This window comes from Sinohyriopsis cumingii, chromosome 9 (genome assembly GCF_028554795.1).
Source record: "Sinohyriopsis cumingii isolate HCF-2022 chromosome 9, ASM2855479v2, whole genome shotgun sequence".
Lineage (NCBI taxonomy): Eukaryota > Metazoa > Mollusca > Bivalvia > Unionida > Unionidae > Sinohyriopsis > Sinohyriopsis cumingii.
The window spans coordinates 62,188,994-62,211,654 of NC_142969.1; the positions used below are offsets into that span (position 1 = coordinate 62,188,994).

General features: G+C 32.2%; 1 protein-coding gene across 2 annotated transcripts; it reads right to left on the minus strand.

Moving 5' to 3' along the window:
- Nucleotides 1-316: 316 nt before the first annotated feature.
- On the minus strand, nucleotides 317-21,972 carry LOC149791911 (uncharacterized). Of its 2 annotated transcripts, XM_089970425.1 has the most exons (3): nucleotides 21,831-21,972; nucleotides 18,140-18,705; nucleotides 317-7,307 (listed from the first exon to the last, which is right to left on the minus strand). In XM_089970425.1, exons 2-3 carry the CDS (start codon nucleotides 18,603-18,605, stop codon nucleotides 6,463-6,465), a joined length of 1,311 nt encoding a protein of 436 aa, XP_089826551.1. In that variant the 5' UTR covers nucleotides 18,606-18,705; nucleotides 21,831-21,972; the 3' UTR covers nucleotides 317-6,462. The 2 variants fall into 2 exon arrangements, with proteins under 2 accessions (XP_089826551.1, XP_089826552.1); XM_089970426.1 differs by lacking the exon at nucleotides 21,831-21,972 and having other exon boundaries at nucleotides 18,140-19,425.
- Between the last annotated feature and the right edge of the window lie 689 nt (nucleotides 21,973-22,661).

Sequence of the window (22,661 nt, forward strand, 5' to 3'; positions counted from 1 at the left end):
TCGTTATTGATGTCGTTCACAGCTTTACATGATTGTGCTATTTGCTTCAATGTTTCCGCACTGAGTTAAAAATGGTTAAACTCGTTTCATATTCTCTGATACGTTTTTGACAACCAGAAAGTTCGCGTTGGGTCAGACCATTTAAAATATAGCAATTCATTCTTGCTTTGCAACAGATTTAGCATCTTCATTTTGCTAGTCATAGAAAGATCTTTGGTTTTTTTTAATTGGTGTGCTGATTTTCATTCCGCCCGATGCATCGTCGTCATGTGTTCATTAAGATTTTGTTCTAATGGAGAAGCAACTAATAAAGATGTTATTCAAGACAAAGAAGCAATCGTTTATTTGAAACTGTCCCAGGATAAAGGAGACAGTGGTTGTCGAGAAAATTGAGAGAGAGAGACAGATTAGAACATTTCGATTCAAAACAAATAATTTGTGACAAAGATAGTTATTTTGTAAAACCAGTTAGTTAACATTTTCAATTATTTTCTCATGAAAAATTAAGACGTGTTTTTTTGTTTTTTTACATCATTAAATATTACATTGGTGACAAGATTACTTTGGAATTTGTCTTTATTGTAAAAAAAATTAAACTATGGATGTTACTATATTTAAGTTAAATTGGAGCCCTTCTCAAATATGTACACGAAATTGTGTAGTATATTGGCGACATTTTGAACGTATGTTCAAAATCAGAAATGCAATCATTGATGCGAACAATGATAAGAATTTACCTGATGCGTATGCATGTTTCTTCATGTATATTAGCCAGTAATAAAATATTATGATTTCTGGGGGATTTAATAGACTTGATTTCACCACGAATGACTAACGCAGAGACATTTACATCTGAGGATAACTGTGGAATACTTTATTTTCTTAGCTATTTTTCCAGACAATGCCAGCCATTGCATTGTTTAATGACCCAAGTAATTCAGTTCGCATAGTAAACCCACATGAACACCATATTAAAATTTCAATAACTTTAAATTTCTAAGTTCTCATGAACAAATTTTATTTATCAGTTCAGATGCATCAAGGATGATAGCTTCTGTGTAGAGAAAAGGATATGAGCCGCGGCATTTTCTGGACCTACATGTGTTTGACACGTGTGCTTTCAATTCTGCACCATATAGTCAGGTATTAATTTCGGTACTGAGTGTTCCAAACTCAACACTGTAGAAGGACTTAAATTCCATCAATAAAATAATCAATAAAACAATGTCTCAGTTTTGTTTCAATTACAACAAGCGTAAGCTCTCAAAAGATTCTTTTTTACTAAAATCTAACTTTCATTATAAACCAGTCCTGGTCAACCAAACCAATATATACTCCATTTAATCTTCACCAATTTCCAGACTGGTTCCCATTTTTCCATACAATTAGTACCATATGTCCTGGAGGACACCGATCGAAATTTCGACCAACTGTTAGTTGTCTTGTCTTTAGAAACTTACGATCGAATCTAATCATTTCGCTTCCACAATAAGATCTAAGAAGCATTACTTTAACGTTTACAACATTATTAAATGTACCATCCATCCATCCATCCACACACACGCACACACAGCATGCATCCATACATGCATACATACATATATATTTATGTCAGTTGAAAAAGAAGATGTGAAGGGGACCCAATGAAATTTTTATTAATATATTTAAAAGAGTTGTATATGTCTCATATTAACACAGAAACAGTCGTATCAACCATTTTATATATGAACTTTACCCTGAAACAAAAAAGACATATATATATATATATATATATATATATATATATATATATATATATATATATATATATATATATATATATATATATATATATATATATATACATACATACATACATACCTTCTTCCCGAGCGCACAACATTTGTGTAATAAAATATAACTAAATAAGAGAATTCATATTTTATGTGTTGTTACATCCTAATATTTGCATGTAAATTTTATTCTTGAGCGGCCTAAATCTGTGTTTTTTTAAGACAAACATATCCATTGAATATTCTTTAACTGAGCGGCCTATATATGTGTTTTAAAGACAAAAATATCCATTGCATATTGTATATTTGAGCAATATAGTTAATATAACTTCTCTGGAGTTTTTCAATCTGAGATGTACATTTTTTGTTATTTCATCAAATAAAAACTATTCCTTTGTAGGATTACAGACAAAATAGAATTAAGAAAACAACGTAAACAACAACAGTTAAATCAATAAATATATGTATATTAATTTAAAAAATACCATAAGGCCCTAGTAGTGAATATTACATTAAAAAGTATTTTAATAATTTCATTAATTTGACTTCGCTTGAGTGCTGTTGTATTATATATTTTTAATTTACTTGATCATTGCCTTCATATTCGTCAAATAAATTGTTTCTTTTCTGTGATATATAACCGAACTTTGTTCATTGATTCTGTCTTTTTAAACCAAATATTTCCTACCTTTTCCATTATTGCAATTATTAATTTCGGAATTATTTTGTATATTGTATAATTTTACAAAGGGCTTGACTCTGCTTAAAGTATATCATATTTGCTGAAACGTCACACCAATCATTCAAAGGACCTTTAAAAATAAAGCACTGACTATACCTGTAAACCCCCTCTCATGTGAAATTGAAACATGTTTTCATAAAGAGTTTATTGAATTATATCTGTATGCACGAATTGTATTGAACTCTGTGAAACTGGATACACATCAAATAAAAACAACTCTCTCTCTCTCTCGATCGATCGATCGATCGATCGAGCGACGGGTCGATGGATCTTCTCAAATAAAAGGATAATTAGGTACTGAACAATATTATTTTGTGCGAGCAAAGGAAAGAGATGTGATCTTGAAAGGGCTACTACTAGCATTAGCAACGTCGTAATGACATATCATAGAAAGAAAGAAATGTAACAGTAATTACAAGAGAGTTTTGAAAGTGCTATTTGAAATACTGTACTGAATGAATGTTGAACGGAAATATCAATTATTGTAACGTAGAAATTAAAATCTTTATGTCTCTTGCTTTGCATATTTAGTACGCTTTGTCAGTTCATCCCCAGTGATATCAATGTTAATAAATGGAATGATTAAAAGGCTAGATCGCTTATATCAACTTTTTAATTTAAACTTATGACAGAAATTTACTGTTTTGGATTCTGACCTTTGAATATCTATATTGTACATTACATTTTTGTCTCTTTTGTGTTTAACACAAATAAATATTTTAAATTATGGGGGTGGGTGGGTAATAGATCACATAATATTTTGCAAAGTACGTATGCTTAAGTTAAGTTGCTTATAATATATTTAACAATTTGAAAACCGACAGACGTAACAATTCAAACTCAATATGTGATATTGACCAAATGATGGCAAGAACAGATCATGTAAATGTAAAAATATAGCCTGGAATTAGGAAACATAGCTTTCATTCAATTCATCAAGCGATGGCAATTTATTTTATTATATTTGTATACGGGAAAAAATAATATATATATATATATATATATATATATATATATATATATATATATATATATATATATATATATATATATATATATATATATATATATATATATATATATATATATATATAACGGAAATTCAACAATATATAGTCATACTTTATTTATAATAGGAAAAAACCCAAGATTGATCAAATCAGTAATGACTTTTTCATTGTAACTACAAGAGACTGAATGCTTAGATTTGCAAGAACGTCTATAGCATCTCATCTGACCTTCCTCCCTCACAGGCAGATAAAAGCCATAGGTCTGTATGTACACTCTACGGAAATGAAATCATTTCCTAATGGTATTTGAAAGAGACTGCTTCTTTAGTTTATCCTGGCCTATACTTTGACAACGAAATTATTTGATAAGCACTGAATAAAACAGCAACATATGTGTCGCTGAATTCCTGTAGCTATTTTCTTTTTGAAGTGTTTACTATCCCACTCATTATATTGATAAAAACAAACAATCAGCTGGTTAAATCGGAAAAGTTTACATCATATGTGAGGACAATAAAAAGAGGTCTTAAAGTTAATTGATAAGGGTTGTGTGGGGAAAAAATGATGGAAAATTGAATTTTAAATGCGTAACAAAATAAAGAATGTTAGTGTTAAAAACGTTGATTCTATATCCAGAACGTAGCGTATACTATAATTCATTTTTCTTTTAATACACTTTATGGAAGAGTCAGTATGAAATACATAAATTTTGGATATTCAGTATTAAATACATAATTGACCTATTATAATAGCCTTTTTGGTTTACGATTTAAATTTTGGATAGTCAGTATAAAATACATAATTTACATATTATAGCCCTTTAGGTTTACGATTTACATTTTTTATAGAATCAGTATGAAATACATAATTGGCCAATTAATTCCTTTAGGTTTACGATTTAAATTTTGGATAATCAGTATGAAATACATAATTGACCTATTATAAAAGCCCTTTAGGTTTACGATTTAAATTTGGATAGAGTCAGTATGAAATACATAATTGACCTATTATAGGCTTTTAGGTTTACGATTTAAATTTGGATAGAGTCAGTATGAAATACATAATTGACCTATTATAGCCCTTTTGGTTTACGATTTAAATTTGGATAGAGTCAGTATGAAATACATAATTGACCTATTATAGCCCTTTAGGTTTACGATTTAAATTTGGATAGAGTCAGTATGAAATACATAATTGACCTATTATAGCCCTTTAGGTTTACGATTTAAATTTGGATAGAGTCAGTACGAAATACATAATTGACCTATTATAGCCCTTTTGGTTTACGATTTAAATTTGGATAGAGTCAGTATGAAATACATAATTGACCTATTATAGCCCTTTAGGTTTACGATTTAAATCTGGATAGAGTCAGTATGAAATACATAATTAGCCAATTAAATCCTTTAGGTTCAAAGTTAAATTATAAAATAGTTTGTCACCAGGAGATTAAATCTTTTGAAAACTAAAACACTTTTCAGTCAAACTTATTAATGGCAAAATTGCAAACACGCAACATGTAAATAACTTTAAATTTATTCGAACGAACACAAGTAATCTGTATATTTTTTATTTACTAACTGTGGTAGATAGTAGGGCCAATCTGTTTGATTTGATTAAATGCAATAATTACGGACGGAAGCTAATCCATGTTCGAATGGAAGAAGAATTTTGCATGTGAATTATTCTGAATGAAATCGGTCGTCTTTTGATTGACAAAAAAAAAAGGTTATTGTCGTGGAGTGGCATAGATCTACTGGTTATATGACCTATTTTACTTTACTGTAAGCACCGTTTGAAGAAAGTAAGAAACTCGATGGTTGGCAATGTCATTTCTTTACCTCAAGTTTCATAGAGTACAAAACATGCGCTACAAAACCCGTACACTAATAAAATAGAATGTGGCTAAAAATACAACAAATACATTATCAAAAGGTGAAAGAGATACAAATGAAATAAAACCCACGTATATTTTAATTCAGATTGCGAAAGAAAGTAACATTGTTAGTATGGTGTGAAATATAAAACAATGGATGAAAGGAGGAGGAGGATGAAAAGTCGTAAGCTTATAAATAAATGTACTTATAAATAAATGTACTATCTTCTCGTTCATAGGGAATAATTAGACGATTTATGAATAATGAAAAGTAGTTTAATCTCTTAATGACAGCAAAACTATTCAGAATAATTCTAGATTAATGGACAAAACTGCAAGCAATCTGTCAGTATTGTGACAGCGATCATGACCTTAATTCCTTTAGGAGCATAGGAAGCATATGGATTCATATGACGAACCATTTCTAAATACGAATCTTCTTAAAACAAGACTGACAACTTTCATCAGTGAAATATTCTAACTTAAAATATACGTGTAAACTATATTGCCAAGTCTCTTGCTTCTTCTCATCTGAACTTGGAACTAGGATCTGAACAACTTTTGCTGGTGCTCATTTCCTCGTTTGTTTACAAGTATATCCTGATACACGACTGATCTATTTCAACAAATAAAGATTACAAAAAACAGCAATAGAAAAAAAAGCTATGTATGTAATTGCAAAAATCACATTTTCCTGTTATCAATTGTTCTGAGACAAAAATCGAAAAGAAATATGCAAATTTCACTTTTGTATTTATAGCGCAATCATAACTAATCTTGCCTTATTATCCGACGCTATGTTACGAAAGGTGTTTGGAAAGAAACATGTGAAGGTCAGCCTGCAACATAACCATTTAGTTGCCCTTGTGCAATGAATCTGAAACAGTTCCGTCAAAATAAGCACTTTTGGAGGATGTCCAACGCCATTTATCTCGTACTTTTGCGTCAGAGAAAGAAAGCTTTACAAATTAAAATATTAAAACGTATTTTTGTAAATCTTTCATACATGCACATGAAACTGTAAATGTTATACGTCTTCAGTCTCTTTAACATCAAATAATTTTATAAATGAGTAAGTTTAGGTACATAATCATAAGGGCCCTGAGGATAACAGTTCACACTTCCAACTGCGCATGTCATATTTTGAGACGTCATGTGACCCGAGCTCATTTGATATTGATCTGGGTCTTCCATTTGTGTCATTTCCGGGTATATGTGAGAGGCAGTCATATAGTGCTGGCCGTTATAATATGCGTGAGAATTCTGGCTTACTGGAAAATAGTGATTTTGCACTGAATTATGCATGCTGAAGCTGGCATTCATATTACCCATGCCGTTCATTCCATCCATCCCCATGCCGCTGCTGTGGGGTGTTTGTTGCGGAATGGGCGATCCACTTTGTTTTAGGCACTGGGGACTCCTTTGGGAAGTGTGATACATCCCATTCTTAGGTGATGGAAATTGAGTCAGATTAGGTTGAGATCGTTGATTTTGTATGGGACTTGGAGTTTGCGGTGACTGTGAATGACCAGGGGTGATTTGTTGATGACCAGATGGTATATCAGGGCTTGCTGCCCCTCGGTGAGACTTACTACCACTGCAGTCACTCATCGAATCTTGACCTCCAGAATATGAAGCTTGGCTATCACTTTCGCTTCCTGAGAGACTGCCATCTGGCTTCGACGAGGAAAACCCCTTCTCACAATTATTTTTATGGTGTCTTTGTTCCTTCTTGTACTTCATCCTTCTATTTTGAAACCATATTTTTATCTGTCTTTCTGTCAAGTTGAGCAATGCTGCCATTTCAATACGTCTTGGCCTACAGAGGTAACGATTAAAATGGAATTCCTTTTCGAGTTCCACCAACTGTGCACTTGTGTATGCTGTCCTTGCTCTCTTTGTGGGCTCTGAAATAATAATAATAATAATAATAATAATAATAATAATAATAATAATAATAATAATAACTTAATTGTATGGCAATTGGCTTTTTGTAAGAATGTCAGCAAGAGATAAGTAAAAGCGTCGATTGTGTCTTCTGAAGACACAATCTTTCATTAGTTTTTTGATGTTGTCTGGATTTAAACATATTAACAGGGAGAACAGTTTGATCGATTAAAGTCAGCCTTACCGATTTAAAAATGGAGATGGGCTAACAGTTGTATGAAAGACTTGGTGGAAATCAAGAGATAATCAATCACAGTATCATGAGCGACCAAGTGTTGGCTCTCAAACTGGGAATATCTAATACACCTTATGTTGGTCGTAAAGATTTCCTAACTATGCCCATAGTACAGTTAGCTACAGAGTACGTGAGATAAAACTGCAATAACAAACAAACGGAAAAAAGCGGTCGTGACCATATGAAATAAGAAAGTGAAGATTTAGACGAAAGCAAAACTTTTGTGTATTTTGTCGTGAACTTTTGGCGTTATTGTAGAAAGGTAACCATCTGACGAGATAAAAAGCTATGCACTTTCGGTTTATGATTGCTAAGTAAGAAAATGAAACAAAGGACTGACCCTAAAATCGTACCGCATCATTTTTGCTTCCAATAAAATTGTTAACATTTCATTTTACCTGTTTACCAATAGACGTGCGAAAATCGACATTTCGGATGTGAAATTAGCACAATTAACATCTCTCATTAGATTGCGTTCTCGGGTAAGTCGTCGTATTCGTTTATGCCTTTGATACGAACGTTTCATGTTCAAACAGTGTGATAAATATTTAGTCAATTGATCCGGCATGGATTATTATGATATATTTACTAAACAATCGACTACTTTTCAGCAGCATTCGTCAATTGTTTTCCATCCAGTGACTAACAGAGACTAGATTTGAAATGAAGTTAAGAAAATAGTTTTCCATAAAATCAAAAGTATTCAAAAGAATTTGGGAATTTACAAATAAAAGAGTACATATCCATGGTCATTAAGAAAATAAAATGCACTTTCCAAAATGAAATGCAACTTTACTGAAGTGAAGACAAGCGTCTATTTTAAGCGTTCTAGCACAACAAACCATCCCGACAAGGTCTGCAATCATGGCCATATGCCATACTCGTTATCTTGGAAGTGTTTCCAAGGCTTTACCTCTAACAAGAAAAACAGACCAAGAAAACATATCTTTCTTTCATGTCCGCGAAAAAGAATATATGGCTCATCACCGTTTTTGTCAATACTTTGTTTTGAGTGCAAGAAATGAGAAAAGCAATAGGCCCTAGCTAACAAATCAAATTCTCCGAGAAATGAATCTATATTTTAACACCATACAACGCATACCAGTCAGGTTTTGAAGCATACAGATTCCCAGAGAGAAAAGAAACGAACAGGAAACGTTAACGTACATTTAAAAAATGTGTTATAGATGTGTCTTTTTTACTTTGAACTTTATTTTCTTACAAAGTCGACAATTCTCAAATTTCTGTGACTAGCTAGCTGTACGTGTGTACTACTTTTGTTGCTATACTAGGCAGAACATCAGAGTCTGAAACTAAATATTTTATTCCCTAGTTACTGTTTGAAAACTAAATTCCATCAGCACGTATCTTTGTAGTCAAGAGAACACAGTTAGAGGATAAAATGTCTTAATCATAAATGTCGACTTTCTACGTTAGAAACGTTGTCAGGCGTTCTTACGAACGGAGCTTATCTTGCATTTGCTCAGCATAATATTTCCAATAATGTGCTAAAAGTGTCGTTAACAACCAACAAACCAACCAATTTTCCAAACGAAGAACGAAGGAAAGATAGGCGGTAGAATACGCTGTCACTTGGAAGACAGAACGATACAATAAGAAAGTAAGTAAAAAAAAAAAAATTTCTATCCCAAAACTACCCATTATTACTTTGGAGACTTCAGCTTCTTATATGTACAGATTAGGAAGTAAATTTAAACATAGAAACCATAAACAGATTTCACACTTGAAACACAAAACATTGATTTAGTTCACAAAATATCATTGTTTTTGGGCTAAAAATAAACTTTAAAGACGCCTGAATTGAAAAAGTCATGCAAGATATGACGTTTTAAATGGCAGGATTGCGAACCCACTTTTTTATATACATAATACCTCTATATACATCCTAAGATCATAGAAGGCAACGGATCGTCATATATCGATCATTTTAAATTGTTTCAAGATTTTAAAATCTCGCATTTATTGACAGAAAGCTCGTAAAAATCACAACTGATTGCAAAATCGACACCGTTATCAATTACTTGGTAAATTTGCTCAAGAATCATTTGTTTGAGGTAAAGATTCGCAGGTGTGGTCAACCTGCCGACCAAAGGTTAATAATAATAATAATAATAATAATAATAATAATAATGCTTATATAGTCAATGATAATGTTAATTGAAGATCCAATGGATACAGGAATGAGGATAGACAAATCCTTTTATGTTCACATTTGCTTTATGTTTAACAATATACATACTTTATATTGATATTTACTGAGTACTGACTCGGATTTAGAGGGTGTTCAAACTGGTAAATCAAAACCGCGTCTCTCTACCTTTTCCAGTAAATATAGTAAAATTTTCAGTATAAAAACTAAGAGATTTGGCCATCTTATGTTTCATCGTAAAAATGAAGAGATCTGGCCAGCACAAAAACGAAAAGATGTGGCCATTTTATGTCAAACGACCCATTCCTTTTAACCTTAAGTTTACCTTGCTGGTTTTAGTCTTGTTGAGAGATTTTGGATTTGAATAGCCGAATAAAATGGCACCGTATTCACTTTGTAGTGTCAAACAGCCAATACTTTATCAAGCATACATTTTTACACGATTACAAAATTGATAACTACGAAAGATACAGCAACTTGTTCGTGCTTATTTAAGGACATTTATGTTTTGGACATGGACAGAAGCTCGAAACTAAAGTAAATGTTAAATAATAACCGAAGTCATGTAATCGCCGTTTGCATTTTTACGGGAGATTTTCTTATCCATTAAGATGGGGTTCTAGGAATTTAAATTGATGCCACCGTACAAGCACGAATAGCCTGAGACAATTAACTGTTTTACTTTTATCCTTATTTCACGACTTTTTATGAATAGGCTTTTCTTGCATGTTAGAGTAATTACAGCATACGCAGTTGTTTCTGTTTACGTAAATATATTATCCTCGAGTGAACCAGTGTGTCTTTAAAGCTAGATGTAGAAATTGGTGCCAATTTTTAAAATGCATACGCTTTGGTATTTCTCAAAGATACATCACGAGAAACGTTTTGAAAAAGATTATATTAACTTGATTGAAAAACCAAAAGTGTATTTAAAATTATTACGAAACGTAAGCATAGTACAGATTTACACAGCTCCCAGGATCCATTGTTTTCAAACATGAGCTTATCAATGCATTTTTGCAAACTGGGGATTTAGATCCAATATTACAAGTGAACAAGTATAAACCTATATTACTTTACGAAAATAATTTTTACAGAATTACGTTCTGAGTATATATATATATATATCTCTGTCTGTGTGTGTGTGTGTGTGTGTGTGTGTCTGAGCGTCAATAGACACATCATTGCTTTAAATAAACGTGCAAAAACACTTTTCTGGACCACTGCATGTCATGTTGACATAAATATTCGTAATTTGGCTGAACTTGGGCGCGTCTTAAGATCTGTGTATACCAAAAGCACTGTTACTCTACTTTGAAACATTTATTCTGATAACAAGAAATGTGTACCATACATAAAGCACGAATTGTGAAAATATCAATACTGCAAAAAACATAATATACAGTGAAATGAATTTATAATGACCTCAAGTGTTTCAAAACTCGCGATATATGAAAGCATTGTATAGGGTCCAACAACTTTATCTGTAATTACAATCGATCGCCTTTCACTTGGATCTATATGAAAGCATTTCATATAGTATCAGAGTTTATGATGTAAATATTAAATAAAACGTATTATATTGGGCATCCATTTCATGGTCACGGTCTGCTGATTCCCGAATCAGGCGTAGTCAATCATGTGCAACAAAAGTCTTACTGCTCCTACACTTCACTCATACACGACAGATTAAATGTGTGTGATTTGGATTTTTAACGTAGCTTTAAAAACATTTCAGTCATATCGTTACAATGTCTGCAGTGTGACAGTTTATAGTGATGTCTAGCACTGGGGGCATCATGTTGCAGACATGTAGCATGATGTCCCACCCAGTCACATTATCCTGACACCAGTCCGACCAGTCCTAACACTAACCTCTTAATGCTGAGCGCCAAGCGAGGAAGCTGTTAGTACCATTTTTGTAAGTCTTTGGTATGACTCGGCCGGGGATCGAACCCACGACCTCCCGCATCCGAGGCGGACGCTCAAACCACTAGGCCACCGGAGCGGTTGGACAGACTAAATGTAGAAGAAGAAAAAAAGGAAAGAGAAAAAAGCTTCCTAAAATATCAGCAATAATAATAATAATAATAATAATAATAATAAATAATAATAATAATAAATAATAATAATAATTTTAATAATAATAATAAGAAGAAGAAATTATAAAAAATTTATTATTATTATTATTATTATTATTATTGTTATTCAAGAAACGGATAATAAAACTGATTTACTTTGAATACATCCATCCATCCATCCATCCATCCATCCACACACACACACACACACACACACACATACATACATACATACATACATATACACAAACATACATACATACATACATACATACATACATACATACATACATACATACATACATACGTACATACATACACACACACATGCATGCATGCATGCATGCATACATACATACATACATACATACATGCATGCATACATACATACATACATACATACATACATACATACATACATACATACATACATACATACATACATACACTATGCGCACAAAATGTTTGCAATACTTGCATCAATTATCAAACATTAATGAAATTGCAGCGGGATTTAGGTACAAATTATTTGGTAAATATTAGGGGAGATACTCCTCCATTTTCAACCGAGTGTGAAATTTCTGACACAAGTTTTAACATTTACAAGAAGTGATTAAATACATAAATACAAAGAACGTATTAACTGTAACCATAGAACTGGAAATATTTAAAATATTTTGATCATACGTTCCAAAAATACTATACTAAAATATCAACATCAATTCTAAATTAATGAAATAATGTAATATATCCTTCTCCTGTACAAATATCTGTTTACGGACAGCTCCGGTGACCTAGTGGTTCGAGCGTCCGCTTCGGATGCGGGAAGTCGTGGGTTCGATCCCCGACCGAGTCATACCAAAGACTTATAAAAATGGTACTAACACCTGCCTTGCTTGGCGCTCAGCATTAAGATATCAGTGTTAGGACTGGTCGGCCTGGTGTCAGAATAATGTGACTGGGCGGGACATCATGCTACATGTCTGCGGCATGATGCTCCAGTGCTAGACATCACTATAAACTGCCACAGGGCAGACATCGTAGCAATATGACTGAAAAATTGTTAAAACTACGTTAAAAATCCAAATCACATCACATCACGCTAAGAACTGTAACACAGCAGACATCGTAGCGATATGACTGAAACATTTTATGGCTACGTTTAACTACAAATCTCTCTCTCCTTCTCTCTCTCTCTCTCTCTCTCTCTCTCTCTCTCTCTCTCTCAAACACACACACGCACACACACACACGTCTGTTTCAGTATAGTTCCACTGATACGGTAAACATACAAATCTTCGTATCAATCAATGTCAGTGATGCTCTAACGAGAATGCAGTTGTTTCCCTGCAACAGCTAAATGCATTTAGTTATATATTGGTATTTTAAAACTGTTTTAAAATTATATTATAAATATGAAACATGTACAAGTTGGTTACTACTGTTCAAAGGACGATTGCAGCTCACCTTCGGGAGTATCAGGCAACAAGCGTCCAAGATGAAACATTCCTTATCTTAGACTTCTTTTGAAACAATTCAATGATAATAACGCGCGTTTGTTAATAATAATAATAATAATAACGTCGTTATATATGTCTAGACAATTTAAAGTAATATGAATATAAACGCTGTCCGTTCAAAGTTGACATAGCCTTAGGTCTATGTATCGCCTATCGACATTTATCTTGTAACTGACACACAGACCGAGGGGGTGTGTGTTAACATGTCAGGAAATGAACAATAGTCTTTTTCTGTTCTAAATATGTGTATGCCGAAGAAACAACAATAGAAGCTGGCGCACATGGCCAATATTTACATACTGTTACATACGAGAATATAAAACTGCTTCAATTAGCACAGAAAAACAATAATTTTGACAATTACAAGAGCAAGACCTTAGATTAAGGTCGAATTTGAGTTCGAAAAAAAACGGCCTGATTAAATCTAAGTTTATTAGCCTGTTCAGAGTACGGAAACAATATAATATAAAACTATTAAAATGAGTTGTATTACTTATTTATTTTACATTATTTATCATGCGCAAAATGTAACTGGTCCATTACTTTATTTGAAGATATATATGCGGAATTTATTAAAGATCATTATAAGTAAATATAATTCCCCTTACATTTTAATCTCGCTTTTATGATGTATGATGCAGTAGTTTCAAATTCTCTTGCGAGTTTTGACTTTACATCTCAATTTGTTCATTTTTTCTAAAAAATTTATTGCTTTGCTCTGGTTTGGAGGGTTTTGCAGTCTTCAGCTAATAATGAATTAAGTGAAACCTCGAAAGTGCTATATACTTTTCGTAATATTGTAATGCATTTATTATCTTTAGTTGTAGCAATACTTACGACTTTCCATTATGCACTATTCTAATTGTCTCTGTATATAAATTCACTCGTATCTAAATTGACCCGTATCTAAATTCACCTAACGTTTCTGACCAAGAAGGCAAGAGTCCATTTAGAAATAAGGTACCCATGATTATGTGTAATTCCTGACCAATCAAAGTTACTCTGATTTAAGATATAAAACGGTTAATTTATTACTCTTGTATTGGTTTTTAGCTTCAAAACATTATTCTTATAACGTTATGTGCAACAATGTTTAAGATGTTGTTACTTGAATATTGTCTGGAAATACAGATGAAAATAAAATATGAGAAAAGTGTATGTATGGAATTTTTATATCCAATACACTTACATATTCGGCTCTTGACGATACTTGTGAACTGGCTTTATAATTTTGGAATTATACGTCTTGATGAAATATACTAAATGGCAAGCGTTAAATTCGGCCAAGGTTAGTGCAGTTGTTGAATGTATCGATGTTTCTTGCGTATTTTTAGCATAAGGTTGGTGAGTAAATAATTTATATAAAAGATGAATTATTTTGATACTGATATTTTCTTGAGAGGGACAAATTTAACTTACACATAATAAACAATACGCATATATGTTTGATACAAATGTTAGTAGTATAAACGAAATGAAAGTGGTATTTAACTCTTAAACATTTCTGTCAAATATGAATCAATGATTTAATAAATCCATAACATGAAACGAATCAACAGGCTCACAGATATAAACGTAAGGAAAATGAGAATATGAAATTAGAACAAGTATTTGACCTAGCAAGTGTCTTATTTAGTTTTAATTGATTTACTTTCTAAAGTTAGATAAGTGTAATGAAACAATCAGTCTGTAGCTAATTTATTCATCGATCTTTTTTTTTCAGAGACTTATCGGAAGTCAAGAGGACATTTTTGTGTGACTAATGACACTTAACGAAAACATCATCAGATAAACAATCTGTATTTTGAATGAGACTTGAAAATACAAAAAAGACAATAATATGTGATAACATTGGATTTATATTATTGGCATATCCTCCTCCTCCGTACTATTATTATTATTATCATTAGTAGTAGTAGTAGTAGTAGTAGTAGTAGTAGTAGTAGTAGTAGTAGCATTAACCTCTTCTAATTTTAATATTGGTTCAAAGGTTATATCCATTTCCCATAGGCCAAATCTTTGAAAATGCAGTTCATTAATGGTCTCAGAGGGCAAAACAGCGGACGTGTAGCTATAACTGCAGGAATTCGGGCTTAATCCTTAATTGTCAACATTAGTATAAGACTGCATCTAACCGATGGTCCTAAGGAAAAAAAATGAAATGAAGTGAAACATAGGTTAATACTTCAGAGCGTTGTGTTAAAACATGGTCTGAAATTATCTCCTGCGACTAGTCTTTCAACGCTGACTGATTGATAAATGAAACATGTGCCGACTGTCGTGGATTATTCACGAATTGGACGGATACATGAGTCGGTCGAAAAAGGCAGCATTTGGAGATACTGTGTTACAAACAAACACATCGATAAGTAACTGTAAATTTACGCTATTTATAAAAGGTCTGTAATTTCATTTATTTAGAAAATATTTGTGATCTTGCATTATCAGGATATGTTGAACTTGCACCCTATCAACACGAATAACATAAACTGCCAATTATTACACCATACCAAAAACCATAATAATACCGTCATTTATTTCACCACGTAAATAAAGGATAATATAACTACAATTTATGACACCATATGAAAAGCCAAAACACCACTGCCATTTATAACACCATATCAAACTGGATAACATCACTTTCTTTTATGAATGTGTTGTGTTCTTCAGCTAAGTATTTCCCTATTTCCAAATGTCCTTGTTGCTTGTTCTAGATTTGAATATCCTACCTAACGATCAGTATTTTCTTATATTAGTACTGTTTATGACTGCATTTCGTCTCTGATATTTACACGTTCGCGCATACAGCAGTGTTTTATGGTGAAAAGAATGCATCAGAGTTGTATGTATGCAAATATTTTCTCTTTTATCAGAAAATTCTAGTTCGTTTTGATTTGTTGCTGTTTCTGTTCTTGTTCCAGGTTATTGTTTATTTCGTACAGATTGATTCCTTAGACATGTAAGGGCACGCTAAATAGTTTTTTCTCTGTACAGTTACAATACATTCTGTGTAAATTTTGTCTCATTTGTTACATGATTAAAGACTTACTTGTCTCTTTCACTCAAATCATTTGTTTCTTTTTAAAAATTTCAAACCGATCACTATTGTTATATAGATATGTGAACTATTGTAATGTTGAATTTACACATTTATAGAATAATTCTAGTGTCTAGATCCTGTCTATGTAACAAGACAAAAAAATAAATGTTTGGTGATATTGAATATCTTAAAAAGGTAATATCATCACTAAAATGTTGTGAACCACCCGCCAAATAGATGGTAGAGACAGACAAATAAACAGACATTTATAGTTCACATCCAATAACATAGAGTGTAGATTGATAAGCACTTTTTTCATTAAGTAATGAATTCCCTCAACTACTAAAGATATGCGAGTATTCTATTACTTTATTTATATCCCAAATATTAAACTGGTCTCTGTAACTTGTATACATACCAAATATTAAACTGGTCTCTGTAACTTGTATACATACCAAATATTAAACTGGTCTTTATAACTTGTATACATACCAAATATTAAACTGGTCTCTGTAACTTGTATACATACCAAATATTAAACTGGTCTCTGTAACTTGTATACATACCAAATATTAAACTGGTCTTTATAACTTGTATACATACCAAATATTAAACTGGTCTCTGTAACTTGTATACATACCAAATATTAAACTGGTCTATGTAACTTGTATACATGCCAAATATTAAACTGGTCTCTGTAACTTTTATACATACCAAATATTACACTGGTCTTTATAACTTGTATACATACCAAATATTAAACAGGTATCTATAACTTTTATACATACCAAATATTAAACAGGTATCTATACCTTTTAGACATAACAAATATTAAACTGGTCTCTATAACTTGTATACATAAAAATATTAGACTGGTCTTTATAACTTTTATACATAACACATATTAAACTGGTCTTTATAACTTTTATACATATCAAATATTAAATTGGTCTTTATAACTTTTATGCATACTTCAAATATTAAACTGGTCTCTATAACTTTTATGCATAACAAATATTAAACTGGTCTTTATAACTTTTATACATAACAAATATTAAACTGGTCCATATACTTGTAACCTTCATATTGTTTAAACATTATAATCAGATAGGTATAAATTCTTGACAACACAAACAATATGATATTAAAGAGTGATTTTAACAATATCATAGTGTCACCGCTTAATAAGCTAAAATGCAAAATAAAAGGAAAAGCTAAACACTGGAGCATAGAAAAGTAAAATTCTGAAAATAGTGACAAGTGTGTACTATCAAGTGTTGATATTACGGTATAATAGCGACTTTTCCTGAAATAATAATAATAATAATAATAATAATAATAATAATAATAATAATAATAATAATAATAATAATAATAGAAATAATAATAAGAATAATAATAATAATAATAATAATAATAATAATAATAATAATAATAATAGTAATAATAATAATAAGTAGCATGGTGAGATTAATGTGACGTGCAAGCATTACATACTGGAAGTATGGTAGAATAGCTTCATGGAATATGACTTCCATGTAAACTGAGGCAAAATGTGCACTCGCATGAATACTTGAGTATGCCTTGCTACAATAATAATAATAATAATAATAATAATAATAATAATAATAATAATAATAATAATAACAAAGAAGAATAACAACAAAAACAACAGCAACAACAATTTTACAAAAGGCACACAATGGTAAATATTGAATATCATCAGCAAAGTACTGTTCCTACCTGATCCAGAATGCGTCTGCTGTTGTTGTTGCTGCTGCTGTTGCTGCTGTTGTGGATGTTGCTGCTTCTGTTTAGCATGCTGTCGAGATTCCTTCATCCACGGGTAAATCTCTCGATTTTTCAATCCCCCGGGTGCGGGGTTCGTTGACCCCACTGACTGATTACAAACAATATTCCGATTTTGCATGCACTGGTTTGGATATCCATCGCCATATTGTGATGGACTATAATCCCCCTGGGTGGGGCCTGGGTGGTTATTGGGTATTCCACAAGGTGCCTGAGTGTAGTAATCCGAGACTGGAGGTGACGGGCTAGGGTTCCCAAAGTTCCCACTTGTAGGGGTGTCATACGAGAAGCCATTTTCAGTAGGATAATATGAATGGTAAGCTTGAGTATGCCCGTAATATCCAGTCTTCTGCATGTCTTGATGACTAAAATTTATTTCATTCCTTTCGCTGTCTGACATTCTATACTCCAATTCATCGCCCGTATCGACTGCACGTATGTCACGTGATCGTCTTCGAACCAATCCCAGCCTTGTAATCAATGGAGCTCTTTAATACAATCTGGAAAAGAAAACACGTGAAGTCCACAGGCTCAGTGCTATGAAATAAGCATCAATAATGCGCGGACTATCTAAAAGTCATAAATTATCCTTCTGACAAAAAATCGTTTAGGCCGAAAATAAGCAGTCTCTTTTAAATCCAGGTTTCTTTGCGTAAGGAATCATTGTGTGCTCCTCAACGGCACTGGTTCGTGGCAAGTACTTGACAAGCAAGTTTCTTCCAGGTACTACTCTTTATGAATCTGACAGGAGATGTTGAATAACGCTATCCCATTTCATATACTGGGTTTCGTCTAGGAGAGGATGAATAAAAAGCACTATCTCAATTATATCTTAGAAATGAAGTTGCAAATACATACGTCCCTTATTTTATAGTCAATCACATGTTTTGGAAAGGTATGGTAGAGATCTTTTCCTTATTGAATAAGTTCGATCGGCAATGTTCACAATCTGTCATCATCAGAAAAGAACATGCAACATAACTTATCTTAGGCGACAGAAAACTGAAGTGGTACACGATTCACTAGAAAACTCCATTTCCCTTACACGGTGCCAAAAGATGAAAACAAATGATACATTTGACAGGTTAGATTTTTCTCTTACGTTCGCACGTAAAGATGATCCTCTTTGTACCATATTTCTATTTAAGAACGTTGTCATTCATTCCTCTTAGTAAATTGTGTTCAAGTCTGAGAAAAGCTAATATTTACAATGTGTTTCGAAGGATGAACTTTAAATCGTTCGGACAATTGCTTTGATTTCATGGTTATTTATTCAAGACTGTCTCGTTCCGTCAAACAGGGAGCTACGAATAGTACAAATCAATCTGCTTTAATGGTGGCTACGCATCCTCGATTTCGAATTAAAATTGGGGGTACAAAGTGGGGTATTACATTGCAAAATGTGGTGAACATTATATGTAATAACGTACACATCTGAAGACCTAGTTGCCTGTAGAATTAAACTCTCCTGTATTTGACCCTTTATAGTTGGCCTTTCCTTTCAAATGCCAATCGTTTGTAGTCTGCTAAATATGACTCAGTCTATTGACTTGGGATAAAAAGGCTGTTTTGCTGAGCTATGTGTATATAGTTCTGACTAGCGATAAAAATGCTGATTTGTTGTGTTTTATATATATATATATATATATATATATATATATATATATATATATATATATATATATATATATATATATATATATAGCATTGACTTGGGATAAAAAGGCCGTTTTGCTGTGCTTTGGGTATATAGTTCTGACTAGCGATAAAAAAACTGATTTGCTGTACTTGTATGTATGTATGTATGTATGTATGTATGTATGTATGTATGTATGTATTTATGTATATGTAATATATACAGAGAGAGAGAGAGAGAGAGAGAGAGAGAGTATTGACTTGGGATTAAAGGGCTGTTTTGCTGAGCTATGTGTATATAGTATTGACTTGGGCGAAAGGGGCTGTTTTGCTGTTTTGCTGTTTTGCAAATGTAGTAATGATTCGAGGTAAAAAGGCTGTTTTATGTGCTTTGTGTATATGGTACTAACTTGAGATAATAGGGCCGTTTTGCTATACTTTGCGTATATAATATTGACTTGGGATTTAAGGCCTGTTTTGCTATGTTTTGTGCATATAGTTCTGACATGGGATAAAATGGCTGTTTTGCTATGCTTTCGTTTACATTGTACGGCTTTAAATATTTTTAGATACGAAATTTGCTTTCTAAAAGCTAAATATAGTATTATTTAAACTTGAGTATCTAATGCTATTTATAATATGTTAGAAAAACTATATATATATATGTGTGTGTGTGTGTGTGTGTGTGTGTGTGTGAATATAATCTTGTAAAATATGACTTATTATATGATCAAACAGGGTTCATTCCTTGAAAATATGTCATATCGATAGCAAACATAAAATTTATAGAAGTTTTACATTCGATTGATATTCCGTTGCATAGTAACTAGGCAAAAGTACACAAACATTGATGATATAATACTTTTATCTCTGTTTCTTTCACTCTAGTTGGATAAATTTAATAATAATAATAATAATAATAATAATAATAATAATAATAATAATAATAATAATATAATGATAATAACAATATTATTATTATTATTATTATTATTATTATTATTATTATTATTAAGGTTATTATTGGTGGTGGTGGTGTTATTCTAAACGATGTCAAAGCTATTGTAGTTTTAATATCCTTTTAGCAATGACATCGGAAAACAAGAGCGTGGAACTACAATATTCCGTTTTTAAGAACGCCAACTGGCCCTTAAAACTTAAATGATTTTACAGTTCTCTGCATTGCTTAAGTTCAATGCTATCGAATTATGACACACTGTGTATTTTGTACCTATCTTTAAATCAGCAGGCACGAATTTCGCTGAATCTGCATTGTCAACCAATTTAATACAACTGAGAAATGAAGATCGTGGAAAACTGTATGCATTAAAAAACCCTTTCACATACAAAAAATAGTAATGGAAAGAGAGTTAACAATAATGCACTATCTCAGTGTGAAAGTAGCGGTGAATAGATAGATACACAGATGGAAAGAGTGATGGATGGGTGCTACCTACACGTATCAGACGATTTCCAACATCCCAACCTATCTACCCACATGCGTGCATACGTACGTATCTACCTACCTAGCTACCTGCATAGACACATACATGCACCCATCTACCTACCTACCTACATACTACCTACCTATATGCATGCATGCACGCACGCACGCACACACACACACACACACATACATACATACATACATACATACATACATACATACATACATACATACATAAACCATCGCACACGCAGAAAAAATGTATCGATAGATGGTAGGAAATAGATGAATATAAGATATACAGAGAGAGAGAGAGAGAGAGAGAGAGAGAGATAGCCGGACGAGCTATGATAATGGTAGACGGAAGAATATATATATATATATATATATATATATATATATATATATATATATATATATATATATATATATATATATATATATATATATATATATATATATATATATATATATATATATATATATATATATATATATATATATATATATATATATTAACCACTCGCTTGATAAAATACACACCTATTTGATAGTCCATGTCGAAAACGCGTATTGTTCCATTAATAGAATCTCCCAAATCGAACTGACTTCGGTAGACTATCTCATTTCAAATAACATGTAAAAAAATGTAACGTAAATAACACTGTTTATTCTCAGCAGCAGAGAGCCGCTATCTGAAGTGAAGGCTTTTAGAGTTGCCGGGAAATAAAGCTGTCACACAGCATGCGTATCACGTATCACTCAAAATGATATACTGTATCTGGTGCGGGGCCATGCAAGATGGTTTTTATTGGATGAGGGAATTGGGAATAGACTGGTATTTTAAATAAAACAACACAACTGTTGTTATGGTGTTGCAACTGATTGATATGAGATGATATGAGAATGAACGAATCTCTCTCTCTCTCTCTCTCTCTCTCAATTTACAACTTTTATTTTTAATAAGAAATGGACTATTCTGAATGTAAAGATTATATTTAAAAACTATTAAATCGTCAATTGATAAACTCATATACAAATCCTTGATTCGAGGGTCGGTTAGAATGAGAAAAAATTCATCCAAACTAGAAACGTGGCTAATGCTAATATTTTTTTTTTTTACACAGAAGTGTACAACACAAACAAGAAAGAAATTGTGAATTGTGTTTTGTTGTTTCCTGTAATAGGGCCATTCCAATAATATGGGTGCTATAACTTTTGATGTTGCTTGTCTATGTTTTGGAAAGTGATCTGTGATCACAAATGATATCAATAAACTCTTTTCTCTTTTGTCTTAGCACACAGCTAGTTCATTTAATTGTCCAATTAATCCTAGCGACGGCATTTAGACAGGGGAAAGAATAGTTACAGACT

What these genes read in the sequence shown, in the direction of transcription:
- LOC149791911 (XM_089970425.1), bottom strand. Translation starts at nt 18,605, where the DNA reads ATGTCAGACAGCGAAAGGAATGAAATAAATTTTAGTCATCAAGACATG. An exon ending in GCAGACGCATTCTGGATCAG is followed by an intron (nt 7,308 to 18,139) that starts GTAGGAACAGTA and finishes TTATTATTTCAG; the next exon opens with AGCCCACAAAGAGAGCAAGG.